A 16,673-nucleotide genomic window follows, 5' to 3' on the forward strand; every position below is an offset into this window, starting at 1 on the left:
CTGACACCAGTGGGAATATGGCATTTCTCCCCAACTTGCTCTCTATAGAGTGGCTGAGGCTGGAGGGGTTGGGAAGAGTGAGATATGGGAAGAGAAAAGGGAAATGGGAATGCAGGAGTAGATCCAGAGTCAATTGCATTGTGTCTCAAATTTACCTACTACGGATGTACTGGGCACTGTGGCATCACACATCATCCAATCTAGTATTCATATGTCTTAAAATCTTGTGACTTCTCTTTCTAAGCGTTAGCATTACATTCCGTCCTGGTTTTTCAAACTAGAATAAATGTAGGTTAGATTGCTTTTGAGGACAACACTAAAAATGGGAACCAGCAATTGATAGATGGACACAAATTAGCCTTATGCTAGGGGGCAATTAACACTAGACCATGAAACGTAGAAGCAAATTTGACTTTAGCCTCCATTCAAGTCAACTGGCTTTTCATTACTGGAGGTGTTCTTCTTTGGCTTAGAAGGCTTTGGCTATGGATGGCAGAGTGCAAGAATCAAGCCAGGCTTTAACTCTGTGTCGTTGCAGTATCAATGTGAGGTTTTTGTTTTTCTTTTTCTTTTTGGCAGGGCCTGAGCACTGTCTTTGAGGCATTCTTTTGTTCAAAGCTCACACTCTACCATGTTGAGCCACAGAGCCACTTCTGATTTTCTAGTGGTTATTTAGAGGTAAGAGTCTCATGGACTTTCTTGCCTGGGATGGCTTTGAACTGGAATCCTCAGATCTCAGCCTCCTGAATAGCTAGGATTACAGGTGTAAGCCATCAGTGCCCAGGATGTGAGGTGTTTTTGGTTTTTGTTTTTTTTTTAACTGAATGGTTGGTGTTTATTGAAGCTTAAGTATTCTTTTAAGTGCTGTGACTTTATTGTTCTCATTTACCACGATCTTGTGAAGTAACTTTGATATTCATCATCTAATAGACTAGAAACCACAGGCCCACAGGTATTAAGCAAGTTGTTGAAAGTCACTGAATTAGTAAATTAAGGAGATTACAGTAAGGAACTGGGATTTAATTTTTGCCTGGTCTGGACAGAATCCATTTGGATAAAAAAGCATTCATGTATTTTTACAATGACAAGTATGAAGTTTCTCTCAGCTTACATTGCTGAGAGTCTGAACAAATTGATTCTTTTAGACAGGAAGAGATTATGAAAATTGTATTCTCCTTTTGCAATTTTATTGTATTTCCTAGTTATTATGATCTTTACACTAATTTAAATTTTGCATCCAATAATTATTGAGGCAATAATTTTTTTACCTTAGTAAAATTAACAGTAGCATACTCTAGAAATCCATAGACAGATCATTTTCCAAGGGGCAAGAATGTAGATTATGGACCCCACAGAGAGACATAAAAGAAGTAATAGGTCCAGGGACAGTTGAAAATGAAGCAGGCTACAATCCTCAAATGAAATGAAACCTTGATTTGAGGAGGGTTGTATATATTGTATTGTAATGCATGCAATTAGATTCAATTAATTCTTCCTTATTAGGTTACCGGCCAATGTGTTCCCTTGCCTCTCCTCACTCCCTTACACAAAGCCGAGAGTGATGTGAAATTTCAGGAGAAAATAAAATTATATTCTCTCCAGAAATGTCAAATCAAAGGCCAGTTTGTTCCTGCTGCTATTATTCTTTTTAAAGTAAGGAGCAAGTTGTAATTCTGAGACATCAATATCCTCTAAGTGCTGTAGGCGAACCTTTTAATACTACATACTCACCCATTTTAGTAGATTATGCATTGATTGTCTGTTAGGATTAGTAATTCTGTATTGATTTATGTAAGACTTTCTAGTATCAAGATTTTTTTTCCCCCCAATTAATGGTAGGATGATGACAGCATCTCAGCATCATTTAGGTATTATCTTTAGGTATTACTTATTTGCTTGTTTGTTTATTGTCACTTGTGGAGCGTGACCTCAAGGTCTGGGCTATGTCCCTGAGCTCTTTGTCTCCAGGGTAGCGCTTTATCACTTTGATCTTCTGATTATAATTAATTGGAATTAAGAGTCTCATGGACTTTCCTACCTACACTGGCTACAAACTGCAATCCTCAGATCTCAGCCTCCTGAAATTACAGGTGTGAGCCATGGGTGCCTGGCCCATTTAGGTATTTAAGATGAAGATTATTTCAAGGACAATTTTATTTTTCAACTGAAAATCCAACTTTTTTATCTGAATTTTGAAATCTAAACCAAGTTTTCAAACCTTAGAATGGTTTTTCTTTAATGCTTCTTTTCACAGGTTTTAGTGGTCTTAGGAAAGGCAGAGGATTGGCATTGGTAAGATGATTAAAAGTGAAAATCTGGTTTAATAATCAGAGACAGTCAAGCTAATCTTCACTAAGCCTGGCTTTCTCAGGAATATCCCTCTAGAGTTAATCTAGCCTAAATTTAAGCAACATTTAAATTATTTCCTTTGAGAAGGTCTTAAACCTGATGAAGGCTTATTTTTCAGTTAAGATTTGCTTCTCAACTCTCTCTTTCTCTCTTTGAGGTGCTGGTTTTTTTTCTATGCTAGGTACATACTCTACTACTGAGCTACATCCCTAGTGCCTTTTTTTTGCATTTTTTGTTAGTATAATATTATAAATATAAGAACTTTTTAATACAACTCAGTGGGTTTAATTGATGTCTTTGATATACATATATATATTATTTTGGAAAAAAAGAACACAAACTTCAAGCTCTTATCCTCAAATATTTTGATTCTACTTTTGAAACTGTTTGTTGAAAGTGATGTTTCTTCTTCTTTATTCTTTAGACAAAGACTATTTTTATTTTAAAAAACTGCCTCGTGTTGTAATTAGAACTTCGAATCAATGGTGAGTTGGAATGCCTGTGGAGACGAGGCATGGCGGGTAACTCAAGCCTGCATTACTTATCTGGGGATGGAAAAATGGCAACTGTGCTGTGATAAAAATGAAGTTTAGGTTTCTGAGTTCCTCATGGAGAGGCTCACTGGAACTGAAGATGGTAAATCTGCCTGACTGAAGTAGAATCGATCTTCCCAGCCCAGTGAGATGCTGCACACAGTTTGTCTACACAGGTGTGGGAGACTTGCCTGAGTCAGAAGTTCTTTGTTTGTCTTGAAGTTTTACAAGTATGCTTAAGTGTATGGTTGGGAATAGTACATGAGGGCATAAACATGGCCCCACATTCTCTAAGTCTTTAAGCCACTTCATACTCCAAGATCTTCTTTGAAAGTGGTTTTCTTCCTATGATGCTTCTGGGAGCCATAGTAATAAGTTCTTAGACTTAGAAAGAGAAAATACACCTGATGCAGACTTCGCTGAGTTCATGGTTCTGTTATCCCAGGAGGCAATTTATTAAATTAAGTAAAACTCGGATTCAATTATAAATCAATGTGGAAAATATTGACTTACCCTCTCTTCCTGCTAGAAGCATAGGAGTATTAACTGTTAATATTTTAGGAAGCTCAAACTACTTTTTAATCAGAAAAGACAAAACTCTTTTAAAGATAAATACTTGGCTGAGCAAATGTCGGGCAACGTATTTGCTAAACTGGGTTCCCTTTTCCAGAAGAAAGAGTTCTTACCCTTTTCTCTTTTTTAAATTATATGACTTTCAACTGACAAGTGTATCATTGTAAGCATTTTCCTATTAAGAAATAAAGTATTATTCTCCCCTTAGCCCCCCACTAATCCTGAAGGTCAAACATATGGGACCAGGCTCAACTGCATATGTGAGGGCTGGCCAAGTCTTCCTACTCTGTACTGTGACTTCCATCAGGAAAGATCCTTTGTGGAAATCATGTTCAGAATCTAAGAGGTTCTGAAGCTTTGCCTCCACTCTACAGTTTCCCCGATTCTCTACACTGCCAAACACGGACTTGTACCTCTAAGGAGCAATTATTTCCAGGTCCTGAGGCTCCTCTGTGGATGGCAGCCTCTGAGTGCAGGGCTCTACCTTAGTCTTTCTTTCCTCCAATTCCAAGGGTGATATGTCTTTACCTTGTTTCAGTGAACTTCTAATGAAAAAAAAAAGTAGATTAATAGAAATCTCTCATTTTGCCACAAACATGATGTTGGTACCTGGGAAAATTACTCCACATTTTACCCTAAGATTCCACAGATATGAGCTGGGCAAGACCATAAACCCATTCAAGGCTTAAATTATGTATTTTCAACCTTGCATTTCTTCTTCTTTTTTTTTATGTCGGGTATGGGACCTGAACTCTGGGCCTGGGCGCTGTCCCTCAGCTCTTCAGCTCAAGGCTAGCGTCCTACCACTTGAGCCACAGTGCCACTTTTGGCTTTTTTCTGCTTATGTGGTGCTGAGGAATTGAACCCAGGGCCTCATGCATGCAAGGCAAGCACTCTACCACTGAGCCATCTTCCCAGCCCCAATTTTGTACTTGTTATTGCTATGTTTTTCTCTTTCTCTTCATTGAGACACATCAAAAAACAAAAAAACCAAAAGAAAACCAAACCAAAACAAAACAAACCCCTAGGCTCTGAATTTCTGGAAGGCATTTGGTTATATTCATTTTGTTTTTTCTTCCTGAACCTCAGGGCACTGATTAAAACAGTGCCTGACTCAAAGTATTATAGGTGCTTAGCTGTTGTTGAAAGAAATAACAACTGAATTATTTAGATACAAGAATGCTTTCCTGTTTTGAAACTCTTCCTGGCATTTATTTCCATTGAGATCAATCAGTGCAATGTGTCATACTTTGAAAAGATGGCGACGGACTCCATTTATTTATCCCCGGTGCAATTGATGTGACTATCTAGAAAGTATGCCCCTAATGATTATAGACATACGGAGACAGACTGATAAGAATTTAAAACACAAGGCATGGTATATGTAATAGGCAAGGCCAAATGTAGGACATGTGTGAGACATAGGCTCATGGATTCCTAGAAGAGTAATAACGGATGGAGGAAGGGGAATAATTGGTGGTGGTCATGGGAAGTTCTTGTTGTTCCTACTTCCGTTCGACAGTCCCTCCCCATGGTCATTGTGAGGTTGGGGTGGGGGGAGGCTGCCAGGCCACCAAGGTCCATACAGCCCCTCTCCTGACCTCTGAGACCTCACTCTCCTTTCACCTCTGACATTATTCCCAAACAACAGAGAAGACCAAGGGCCCTTGCATCTATTTGCCCTGTCAGTAAGGGTCCTTTAATCTGGTTTAGCATGAAAAATTCATTAAGAATGTACTATTATTTCATCAGTGAAATCCTCAAATTTTAAATTAAATCCATAGGTCTGGTTTAGCAACCGCCGTGCAAGATGGAGGAAGCAAGCTGGGGCCAATCAACTGATGGCTTTCAACCATCTCATTCCGGGGGGATTCCCTCCCACGGCCATGCCGACCCTGCCAACATACCAGCTGTCAGAGACCTCTTACCAGCCCACATCCATTCCACAAGGTATGGAACAGAGACTCAAGGAGATTCAAGGGTAACTTCCAAGTGCTTTTTCTGGTGGCTTTTTTTGACAGTGCATTATGCTGTGTACCACGTTGACATTCATACCATTGGGAATGTCAATTATAGGACATCAGGTTGTCAGGAATGTTCCCTTTACGTGTATTTCAAACACATTGTTTGTTCGGTGACCTCTCTGCCTTCTTCTAGAAAAACCCTGTTACAATAGAATAGTTTGGTATTTTTCAAACCAAACAACTTTCCTAAATAAACATAGGACTTGCTTTAGTTCAAAGTTTGCCGCAACATTTGTCTGCCAGTTTGCAGTTAACCGAAGTTCTGTAATGGTTACTAATGACAGAAGGAAAACGGGGAAGATAAACGTGGATAAAGTCACTTTCGTTGGCATACAGAGTGGGATGGGATACTGTTAAATTGTTAAGACTATGTTATTTTTGGATTATGAAAGACAGCTTTCTGAGTACTTGAAGGTATGCTGTCTCCTGAATATTTAGGCACTTTAAAAGCACATTTGAGCTGGATGCTGCTGGCTCAGGCCTGTAATCCTAGCTACTCAGGAGGCTGAGATCTGAGGATCTGGGTTTGAAGCTAGCCCAGTCAGAAAAGAACATCTATGATGTTCTTATCTCCAATGAACTAGCCAAATGCCAGAAGTGGAGCTATGGCTCAAGTGGTAGAGTACTAGCTATAAGCACACACACACACACACACACACACACACACACACACACACAGTGAGAATACAAGGACCTAAGTTCAAGCCCCACACAGATACAGAGAGAGAGAGAGAGAGAGAGAGGGAGAGAGACAGGGAGAGAGAGAGGGAGAGAGAGACAGACAGACAGACAGATAGACAGATACAAAAGTCCATTTGATGAGAAATTTGAGATGTATAGCCATGAAATTCTCTCATAGCATTGTTAATGTGATTTCTGCACTCAAATTCTAGGTGAGAATGTCTATAGATATTCAGTATGCAAGTGCCACAGGAGTGCATGCTCTGTTTGGGATTTGCAAACGTACAGTGGCATAGATGTGTCTGTGTTTGCTGAGTGAAGTTAGACCAATACTGTATGGAATGAACATTTGATCTGACCATTAGCTACTACTGCCAACTTAGCTACTTGTGAATGCTTACCACCGGGTAGGCCTACAGAGGAACTTCATGGTTGACCATCTTCTTCATTTCAGCTGTGTCAGATCCCAGCAACACTGTTCATAGACCTCAACCGCTCCCTCCAAGCACGGCTCACCAAAGCAGTCTTCCTTCAAACCCGGACAGCAGCTCTGCCTACTGCCTTCCGAGCACCCGGCATGGATTTTCCAGCTATACAGACAGCTTTGTGCCTCCATCGGGGCCCTCCAACCCCATGAACCCCGCCATTGGCAATGGCCTTTCACCTCAGGTCAGTCCCGTGTTTCTAGACAGACGAATGCTGTATACCAGAACCAAATAGTCAATTCCCTGAGGCAGGAGTATAATGAATTGCCAAATTTAAACCATAATGTATTCTTTATACAAGCCACATGATTTCAGTTTTCTAGTTTCCTTTCTCTCTACCCTTTCCTACTGGAGGCATCAAAAGTCGTAGCTTCGACTTAAAATTCAAGTGACTTCTAATGTAATCAGGGTGACTTTATGTTTATACTTAGCTGTCTAAGCATTTGTCATGTGTCTTCTTTATCCCTAGCTCTGGGCTTTTGGTGAAGAACTTCACAAACATAGTGGATTGTTTTGGTTTTGTTATTATTATTTTTGTTTCAAAGTGATATTTGGTCAGCTTGAGAAGGTTTTCAGCAAAAGTATTTCACAAGAAAATACTGAAGCTTTGATAAACCAGAGAAGAAGCAGACAGAAAGCGACAGAGACAGAAAGGAGAAAGAGAGAGAGATGGAGAAAGAGAGAAGGAGAGAGACACACACAGAGAGCACCATCTAATGACAACAAAAGTCTGGAATAAATGAGTGATAAATGCACAAATTAGGAGAATTACTGCTCTTTGGGGATATATAAATATTTGAACATTGTAATTGTTTTTCTAATTTGCATTGGACTATGAGCTTTTCTTGGGTGATTGTATTAATAAATTGCCTTGATAATTGCATGTCAGAGAGATGGTTAAGTTTCCTACATGTGGCATCTGTCTGGGGTTGACATTATTAGCAGTTGTTTAAATACAGATTGCTTGATTTTATTAGAGAGCGGTTGGCCCAGGTGGTGAGAACAGACTCCAACTAAATTTGGAGAAATGTCACAAAGGGGTGGCAATCTATAATTGCAATCGAGAATCTCTTCAGGGCTGCAAGGGAGAGTTTTAACAGCTTTATCTTTTGCGACCTCCTTTTTTTTTTTTTTTCTTCCTTCCCTTTCCTTCCTGGTGGTTAGAAAAACAGAGAGAAACTCGGAATGACACAAATGAAAAGTGAAAAGACAATTATAGTCAATTACACACTAATCACTGACTATCACCGCTGCCTAAGCACCAAGAGGGCATTCTAATAGGCAGAAAATGAGATTTTAATGGCACAAAGGGTGGCCAAAATAACGACTCATATATCTTTGCCTTCTTGGTTTTCTTCAACTTGTGGTGTGTGTCTTTGCAGTGGAGCTTTTGGTCTCTGTGCAACAGTGATAACTCTGAGCAGCTGAAAAGTTCAAAGCCCGGGGAGTTGAAAAGAATGGATAGTAAAGGCAATGGAATAAACATTTCCGCCTCAAGGCAAAAGTTCATAAATCCCTCCCCCTCTTTTTTTTGGTAACAGTAAATGTAATTAAGTTTCATAGATTCCTATAGCACATCCAGGGATTAGAAGAAAATAGAGGTGGCTTGAAGCTCAGCTGCATCATGGAGACAATAGGGCATTTCCTGCAGGACTTTAATACCTTTAATTTCTAAGTGCTGTCATTTGTGTATGTGATGTCGCATGACAACCAGAGACTTCCATTCATGGGCTCATCTTTCAAATCCTCAGATTTGTCATATATAAGCTTCTTCCAATGTTGAGAATAATATTGGAAGAGTTTTTTCCTGCAACTTTTAGCATGAGTAGATTGGGTCAACAGAAAAGTTTCTCTAAGTCTCTGTCTCTCCTCTGTCTCTCTGTCTCTCTCTGTCTCTGTGTGGCAAGAACTGGAGCTTGAACTCAGGGTCTGAGCTTGGTCCCTTAGCCTTTTCTGTTCAAGGATAATGTCCTATCACTGGAACCATAGCTCCTTCCCAGGGTGGCTTGAAACCTTCATCTTTAGATCTTAGCATCCTGAGAAGCTAGGATTACAGGCGTGAACCACTGTACTCAGCTTCAGAAAAGCTTTTTATGGACATGATTCAGTTGACAGTTTCTTTTTTTTTTTTTTTTTAAATTTTATTTTATTTTATTTGAGAACATACTGTACAGAGGGGTTACAATTACATGGGCAGGATAATGCATACATTTCTTACCAAGCATTGCAGCCTCCTCCTTTGTTTACCCTTCACCTCCCTTCCCAGCCTCCCCCCTCCCTCCCACCCAATCAGTTGACAGTTTCTTTAAAAAAGTTTTTTATTATAAAAGTGATATACAGAGAAGTTGCAGTTACAGGTCAGGTATTGAGTACATTTCTTTTTGAACAGTGTCACCTCTTCCCTTATTTTCCCAGTTTTTTTCCCACTCCCCCAAGACCCAAAGAAAATAGGTCGCATGGTTTCTCTCATTGTAATAATTAGAATGTGCCTGTAAATCTACAAGTAAAGTCAATGGATAGTAAAAGACAAAAAAATATCCTTGAAGATGATAAATTAAATAAGACTCTAAATATTCCCTGGTTGGCAGTTTTAATAGAATTGAACTTCTACCCTAGCTGCTACTGGAAGATACACTATAACATTACATTGGCATTTCTTAGAACCCTATTTTATTTCATCAGAATGCAACCATCACAAGCCTGTGTTTGATAAGTAAAATTGCTAACCTCTAGCATGTAATGACACATGTATTTTGCCATTTAAGTGTTACATAAGTGGAACTGCTAGAACTTGATCTTCCAGCTATTAATCCTTAATTTTGAGAAGATTGGCAGTGATTTCAGAGTTGATGAAAGGGTGGGAATCATTCCAATATCAAGCAATGGAAAATTCCACAGGCAATTTTTCCTGATTTTTTTATACTGTGTATTATATTCATCAATTCCTTATGTAAAGGTAATAAACCTTGCAAATGCCCAGGATATTCTGTGTTTCTACTACATATTTGCACCTTAAACCACCCTACAAGATTTCCTGTTCTCTTTACTTCTTACTGCATTCCCAACAAGTTGCAAAAGAAGTGAAAAATACTCTGCAGTTTCTCCTTATTTCCTCAGGCAAATTCACATGGAGTGAATCCACATTTGCCAGACATATTTTCAAAATAATGGAGTCCGAAACTGGAATAGAACTTACATGTCTATAGCTTTTGGAATTTATCACTTCCCAGGAATTCTTCTATTTAGACAAGAGGTGCCTACACTGGTTTTGGTTGTCTGCCTGTACTAAAAAATAGTAAAGAAATGTAAAGAATGAAATGTAAAGAAATCTTTGAAGCCAAGAGCCCAGGTCTAGCAACCTATCTTATCTGTTAGTTAAGAAGAAACTAATGGGAGAGTACTGGCCCTTAGTTACTGCTTGTCATGGAAGAGTACTTATTACCATATTGGATCATATGCTAACAATAGAACTGAGATTGGGATTGACATTTCCCCTCTTCCTGCCCACCTGTTCCTCTACCTCCTCACCTCTCTCTGGTCATCTGGGCACACGATTCAGAGGATGTCCATGGTAACTGGAACCTGATGCTGGCTGTAGGCCTGATAGAGATGGAAGGGGGTCTGGCACCTAGAATTCATGCTTATGCCTCCAATCTACACCAGGAATAGAAGCAGAGACAGAGAGTGTTAGTCACATTAAAGAAATATGTTAGTAGAGATTAATTTATTATACTTGTGAGCCCAAGCTAGCCTATATTCTTCCTTTTTTCTTTTTTCTTTTTTTTTGGTTAGTTGTGGGATTTGGACTCTGGACTTGAGCACGGTCCCTGAGCTCTTCAGCTCAAGGCTAAGCACTCTACGCTTGAACCATAGCGCCACTTCCGGTTTTCGGGGGATTAATTGGAGATAGGAGTCTCATAGACTTTCTTGCCCAGGCTGGCTTTGAACTGTGATCCTCAGATCTCAGTCTCCTGAGTAGCTAGGATTACAGGCATGAGGTACCAGCACCTGGCTTAGCCTATATTCTTTCTGTTAGCCTAGTTCTTATTAATCTTTTAACTTTTCCCAGGGATAAAAGCATGGCAAACTTATTGTGTAGTCAAGGTGAGACTTTATCACTGGGAAACCACTATTCATATTTCTGTACCATGCCTTTGAGCTCTTTTTGAGTTTTAAGACTTTAGAAAGAATTATTTTTCTTTATTATTATCTTTAAGTAGTTGTACAAAGGAGTCACCCTTTAACAAATATAGTTTATGAATACAACGTATCTTGATCAGTGTCATCCCTTTCAACATACCCCCTCATTCCTTCCTGACCCCCCCATTCTTCTTAATTTTGTAGAATATACATTGTATTCTTGACTGCATTTTCCCCTTCTTTTCTTTATTTGTATATCCTTTTTTGAGATGGTAGTGTGCATAATTTGCAACTAGTCTATTCTCTGCCTTTATAACTCCTCTTAGGCTTTTCTCTACCTATTAATTTAAACTAAAGTGAACATAAAGGTTTTTGAATTATAACAGTCATTTCATTGTCACTTCAATCAATGACCCCCGCAGTAGAAGCTCTTCCACAAGTTAAAAATACTTCCAACATTTTATTTGACATTTTTACTAGTATTGAAATTGATGTACTGTTGACTCTTCCAACTTGGAGATCATGAGCTGAAACATGTGTGAAGCATTGTAAAATGGGGTTCCTAGGATTTTTTGTTGTTGTTGTTAAGCAATTAATAGATACCTTAAAGACAAGCAAATAATTTTTCACATGCCTGGGTACTTTTTGTGTGTGCTCCATCAAGCAAAGATTCTCTTAAAGCTTAGAATCACAGTTGTTTGCCCAAAGCATTGCTTTTTAGATAGCCACTGTTTTTTACTTCCTGAAGGTCTTTGCTTCGTGGGGGAGGGGCAAGTATGAAACACTGACTTAGGGACAGCATGACTGGTCTGATGTTCAGATAGCGTAGTGGTGGACGAACATGTATTTGGCACCGTCTTAATCTCAGAGCTCTAAAAACAGTCTTTTAGGAACGATGGTCATATTCTCCCTCCAGTTGTTGAAAGGGATGGTGTATCACTAACTGCTGGCAATGGTTCCTGGTTCTCAGGGTGCAGCAACCCTATCTGGGGGAAGATCTCCATTGTACTTAGAGGAAAATGAAGATGAAGACAGCATGATTGTCTCCAGGACAGTGAGCTCCTAGCAGGGTTAAGAAACAAATCTTTCTCTCTTCTAGTTGTTACTTCCAGTTGTCACCTCCAAACACAAATCACATATTCACTTGCTGTTTCTCTGCCAGAGGAAGTATAATATTGTACAAAGTTTCCTCCAGCTTCTGACGCTGATTTTTAATCTTTCTCATGGGCACAGTCAAATGACTTCCCAAATGGAGGGCTTGGCTGTATATTCTGTCGAAGATGGGGTCTGTCAGAGGTCTAGAGAGGGGATTCCCAGTGATGGACGAGGAGGAAATAAGCAAAGCCCTTCAGTATTTTCTACCTTCTCTGTATTGCTGTGTGGTTGGCATAACCCTTCTCGGTTTATGGAAGAATAAAACATCCTGGAAAAACCTACTCAGTCATGTGCGAGTTTTCCCTGGTCGTAGCAGCCTTCTTTTGAAATGGGTTCTGTTGGTGGAGGGAAATACTTGGAGAAACAGAGACCATTTATTTCCACCCCCATCCCCTCCATCACTGGACATCTCCAGCAGTTCTCTGCATGTGCAGGAGGAACAAGGAAGGCTGATTTGGGAGATGGAGTGCAAGGAAATCCTACCACATGGATAAGATGTGAGACTCATTAACATTTGGCCCATGTTCTTCTAATTAACTTTCCTTTGCAAGAAATACTACCCCCACTCCTTTCCCCAACCCCCAAAACACACAGAACTAAGCCCCCCCCCCCAACAAGGCCAATTAAACAAACAAACTTTTATCATTTTACACTTTACCTCCAGCCTCCCTACTTGTACCAGTTCCATCCATAGTTCTTTGGTGACAGCCTCTAATGATTTCTCGAGTGAACTGTAGTATCAGTGGAGTTAGTTGTAGAGTTTCTGGAGAGCTTTCCTATTGTTCTGTAGTTTATAAAAATGGCCCAACTTGGCTGCATTTAGGGTTCATCAACCATTGCAAATGATTCTTCAAATGTTTTGGGTTTGGTAAAACCTAAAACACATTTTTGCCAAGCACTTTTCCTCCTTAATTTTTCAAACTGTGTATTTTAGGGAAAATTTGATCCATATGGTTTTGATTCATTTACTCTTATATCATTGACATTTTTTTCCTACAGAGCCATTTGATATCCAAGAAGCTTTCTGAGCCCTTCCTACATCCATTTTAAGCCTTTTCCTTCTTAAAAGGAGGAAGTCTTGTTTGCAACCTCAGAGGCCGTAAATTTTGAGTCTCTCTCAATTCAGCAATACTTAAAAATACATTTGGTATAAATCTAGAATATTATGAACACATTTTATGTTTTGAGCAGATGGGCAGAATTTCGTTTCTGGTTTATGAGTGAAACCAATGTCAAAATAAGAAAATAGGCTTAAATTACAAAAAAAGTTTTGTTTTCGAGAACGTTTAACTGTTATTAATAAATCCCCTTGGCAAGAACTAGGCGCAGAGGCCTCGTTTCAAATTTTGTCCAGGTCTCGGGTAAGATGTAATTGAATAACCAGTACACCTGTCTTGTTTCATGGATCATCTACTGAGGAAAGACAAAAAAAAAAACCTCCTCATAAAGATTTGTGTACCAGGCTTGAAAATGCTTGAATGTTTGCTTGCCACTCAGCTGCACCTTAGGAACAAAGAAAAGGTCTGCAGATCTCATCAAGTTTATTGACCATTTGTCTAAGTCTGGTTGAGTTATCCTGACTTCGTGGTAGTGTGAAGATACCAGCTTTAAGACAGAGCCTGAAAGCACAGACAGATTTAAAAGAACAAGAAGTTGCCGTCAGTGGTATGAGACACCAAACTCTACTCCTGTCCTTACTCGCATTTTACAAAAGAACATCTTTCTTTAAAACTCAGCCACCCATCCAGTCTCTGTTAAAGAATAATATTAAAATTGAGATTATTAGTGTGTAATGTATGTAAATTGCATATTTGGTGTCAGCTACGCCTGTTAGGCTGCTTCTCCATTTCATGCATATATGTATTAGACTATCCTGGTTCCATTGCAAATTAGATTTCAATTGCACAGCACAGTTTCTTTTGACAAACATTTGTTAATCCTGAAACTTATTAGGGAGAAGCATTTAAGTGTTAATATGTGTACACAAAACTCAAGACTGCTTTTGATTTTGCTTGTCATCTATTTTTTTTTCTTTTTGGACCACAACGGTAACTATGATTTCGAATTCTTTAGCCATAAGGCAAGACCAGAGTAAATGTCTTTCACTGACGATGTATAGAAAGGGCTGACTATGAATTACCTTATTATGTGGATAGGAGATTGTCATTAAAAGTAGACTGTTAAAAGTGGCCACAGTGGGTGTTTTCCTATTTCATTGTTTCAGTGAAAGTCTTTTTTCACCATGCATGGAAATTCCTCACCTTCCTTTTATGCAACTGCTACAGGTAAAAGCAGAAAGATTTACCCAGTGGTCCAGCCAGCTTCCGTTTCTAGAAAGCAATTTTTCTGGACATTTTGGGTGCATACATCTAGGAACTAGTTGACGTTGGTCTTGCCGATCAGCTATTCATTTTGTCCATTTGACAGATAGGTTATAAATCCTGTGCGCTCAGTCTACCAGTATCATTTGCAAAGAAGCAAACAAGCATGTGGCCTGCCACCAACTCCTCTGTCCCAATGGAGGCACTGCCTTTCTTTTACACTTCCCAGACATTCATCTGAGGAAGGCAGAGAAGCAATTGTGATTAAGGAGATTTGTTGGGTGCCAAACACAGCTGAGATGGAGAGACATTCTGCACAAAAGTGGCAGTTTCTCAAGAGCTGGAGCATCTTTCTGTTTCTTTTCTGAAGCCGCTCATGTTTTGAGGGCTTGAGAAGTCTCATGCTCATGACAGTTTAAGGATGTTTGTGATCACCAGTGAGCCCATTTTGTCTACACCAGAAGAACCCTGGGTGACTTCCATCTTTCCAGTCTGCCTTACTATGTTTTTGGGATGTTTGTTTTGTGTTGAAAGCATTGCTGCGGAGCCATTTGTTGACTCCATTCAGCCTGTAATTGACCTGGTGTCTATGGTTTTGCTCTGCAGCTGTGGTTTCTAGCCTTAAAAAATATGAGGAGAGCCCTGGTTTTTGTCAGCCCGAGCTATAGCCTCAGTTGGTTAGATGTGGACAATGCCAGAGTAGCAACAATTTGGCTCCAGTCTCCTTTGTACAGAAAGGGAGAAAGAAGAGTAGCCAGTGACTGAGTCTTACATTATACCACAGGAGTGAGCCACAAGAAAAACTTTCCCGCTGGGTTAATATTTTGTGTGTCTGCCCAGTTGATATAAACAGAAATTCTCTCAGCTCTGTTCTTCTGTGCATTTGACACATCAATTCCAGAAACTGCATCGTGTTTAGGCCCATTTGAATTCCTCTAGCCATTGAGGAGAAAAAAAAATGAGTGTGATTGCTTAGTTTATAAGTAGGTTACTAAAATAAGAAGTTTATCTTTGTAGTCAGCAATGTACAGAGAAGCCATGCTAGATATTCATGCAAGCCCAGTGGTCTGAATCGATCCTTTATATGTGGTTGGAATGCAATGTAAAGCTTTTAATTTATTACCGCATTTGCAAAATGGCAATATCTAGAGAAATCTGAATACTTGCATATTTATTCAATTAGGGACTGAATGTGTGCTTTGTACTGCAGACACAGAAGACTTGATTCAGTCATTCGTTGTGTACTAGTTTTCGTTATTTTTCCCTCCTTGTACTATCTTTCTGCAGAACAGTCTGGGTTTCATCAGAGGTGTATATTTTTCAAAGCCTAGTATAATATTTAAAAATGACTCCTGATGTGTAGGCTGGAGTTTTTGCGATGGGCGATTGCATTGTTGCTAGGATCATGAAAGAGGTGCAAACCTGAAGACCCTTGGAAAGAGTGCATTTTCTTAAAAAAAATGTAGCTTTGTTTTCAGTTCACCCATAAAATCACACATACATACGCGTATATGGGACACAGTGTGACATTGTCTAATGATCAAATCAGAATAATCCTTATATACACCTCTTTAGACATAATATCATTTCTTTGAACTGGGGACACTCGAAATCTTCTCTGTTAGCTGTTTTGAAATGCTTACTGAATCATTGCCAACCATAGTTATTCTGTTGTGCTTGGAGCATTCTAAGTTTTTCCTCAGATCCAGTTGTGCCTCTGTATCCATGAGCCATTCTCTTTCCATCCATTCTTCCCCTACACCTTTCCCAGCTTCTCAAAACACTGGTCTGTTCTCTACTTTTTAAAAGATCTACTTTTGAGTTTCCACAGGTAAGTGAAAACATGTGTTGTCTTTCTGGCCTGACTTATTTCACTGAACAGAAGGGGCTGTACATTCTGTAGAATCACAGGGTTGCATTTCTATATTGAGAAGAATATTTCTTGATCTTGTGTAGCCAGCCAATCCTCAGGGCTGAACTAATGAAGGAGCAAAGCATTATTTTAGGAAATAACATTTCTTTTCTTCTCCCCAAATGCAGAGGCAGCTAACATGATAAAAAAAAATCTAGTTAAATGATCACATCTTTGTCTGAGATTCTTAGATGCTCCCCATGGAGCCAATCCCCGTTTGTGTGACTATAAAACCAACACTTCCTTAACTCCCTTAGTCAGATTTTCTTGTTTTAGCCTCTGTAAATGCCACATAATGTATGAATTTATAGATGGTTAAAATATACTCTACATTGTATCATGCTATAATCTTCCCATTCCTGTCACCTTTGATAATGAACTTCTAGAGGAATGAAACTGTGTCACATTCATCTTCTAACACTCAGAAGCCAAAACAAAACTTTGGGTTTCTTCCCCAAAGAAGGCTCCTTGGAACACTGGTTTGGTGAAGAACTGTTGTA

The 16,673-nt window shown here is 39.3% G+C and overlaps 1 protein-coding gene across 2 annotated transcripts in view; it reads left to right on the top strand.

The window, feature by feature from the left end:
• The window catches only part of Pax3 (paired box 3), a 95,206-nt gene that overhangs the window by 66,895 nt on the left and 11,638 nt on the right, over positions 1 to 16,673 (top strand). For both annotated transcript variants that reach the window (XM_042679098.1, XM_042679099.1), the window contains exons 6-7: positions 5,240 to 5,405; positions 6,615 to 6,829. In XM_042679098.1, coding sequence (XP_042535032.1) covers positions 5,240 to 5,405; positions 6,615 to 6,829 — 381 coding nt within the window. The remainder of the gene's footprint in view (positions 1 to 5,239; positions 5,406 to 6,614; positions 6,830 to 16,673) is intronic.

This window comes from Dipodomys spectabilis, unplaced genomic scaffold (assembly GCF_019054845.1).
Source record: "Dipodomys spectabilis isolate Male_0828 unplaced genomic scaffold, ASM1905484v1 ptg000051l, whole genome shotgun sequence".
In the NCBI taxonomy this organism is placed as follows: Eukaryota; Metazoa; Chordata; class Mammalia; order Rodentia; family Heteromyidae; genus Dipodomys; species Dipodomys spectabilis.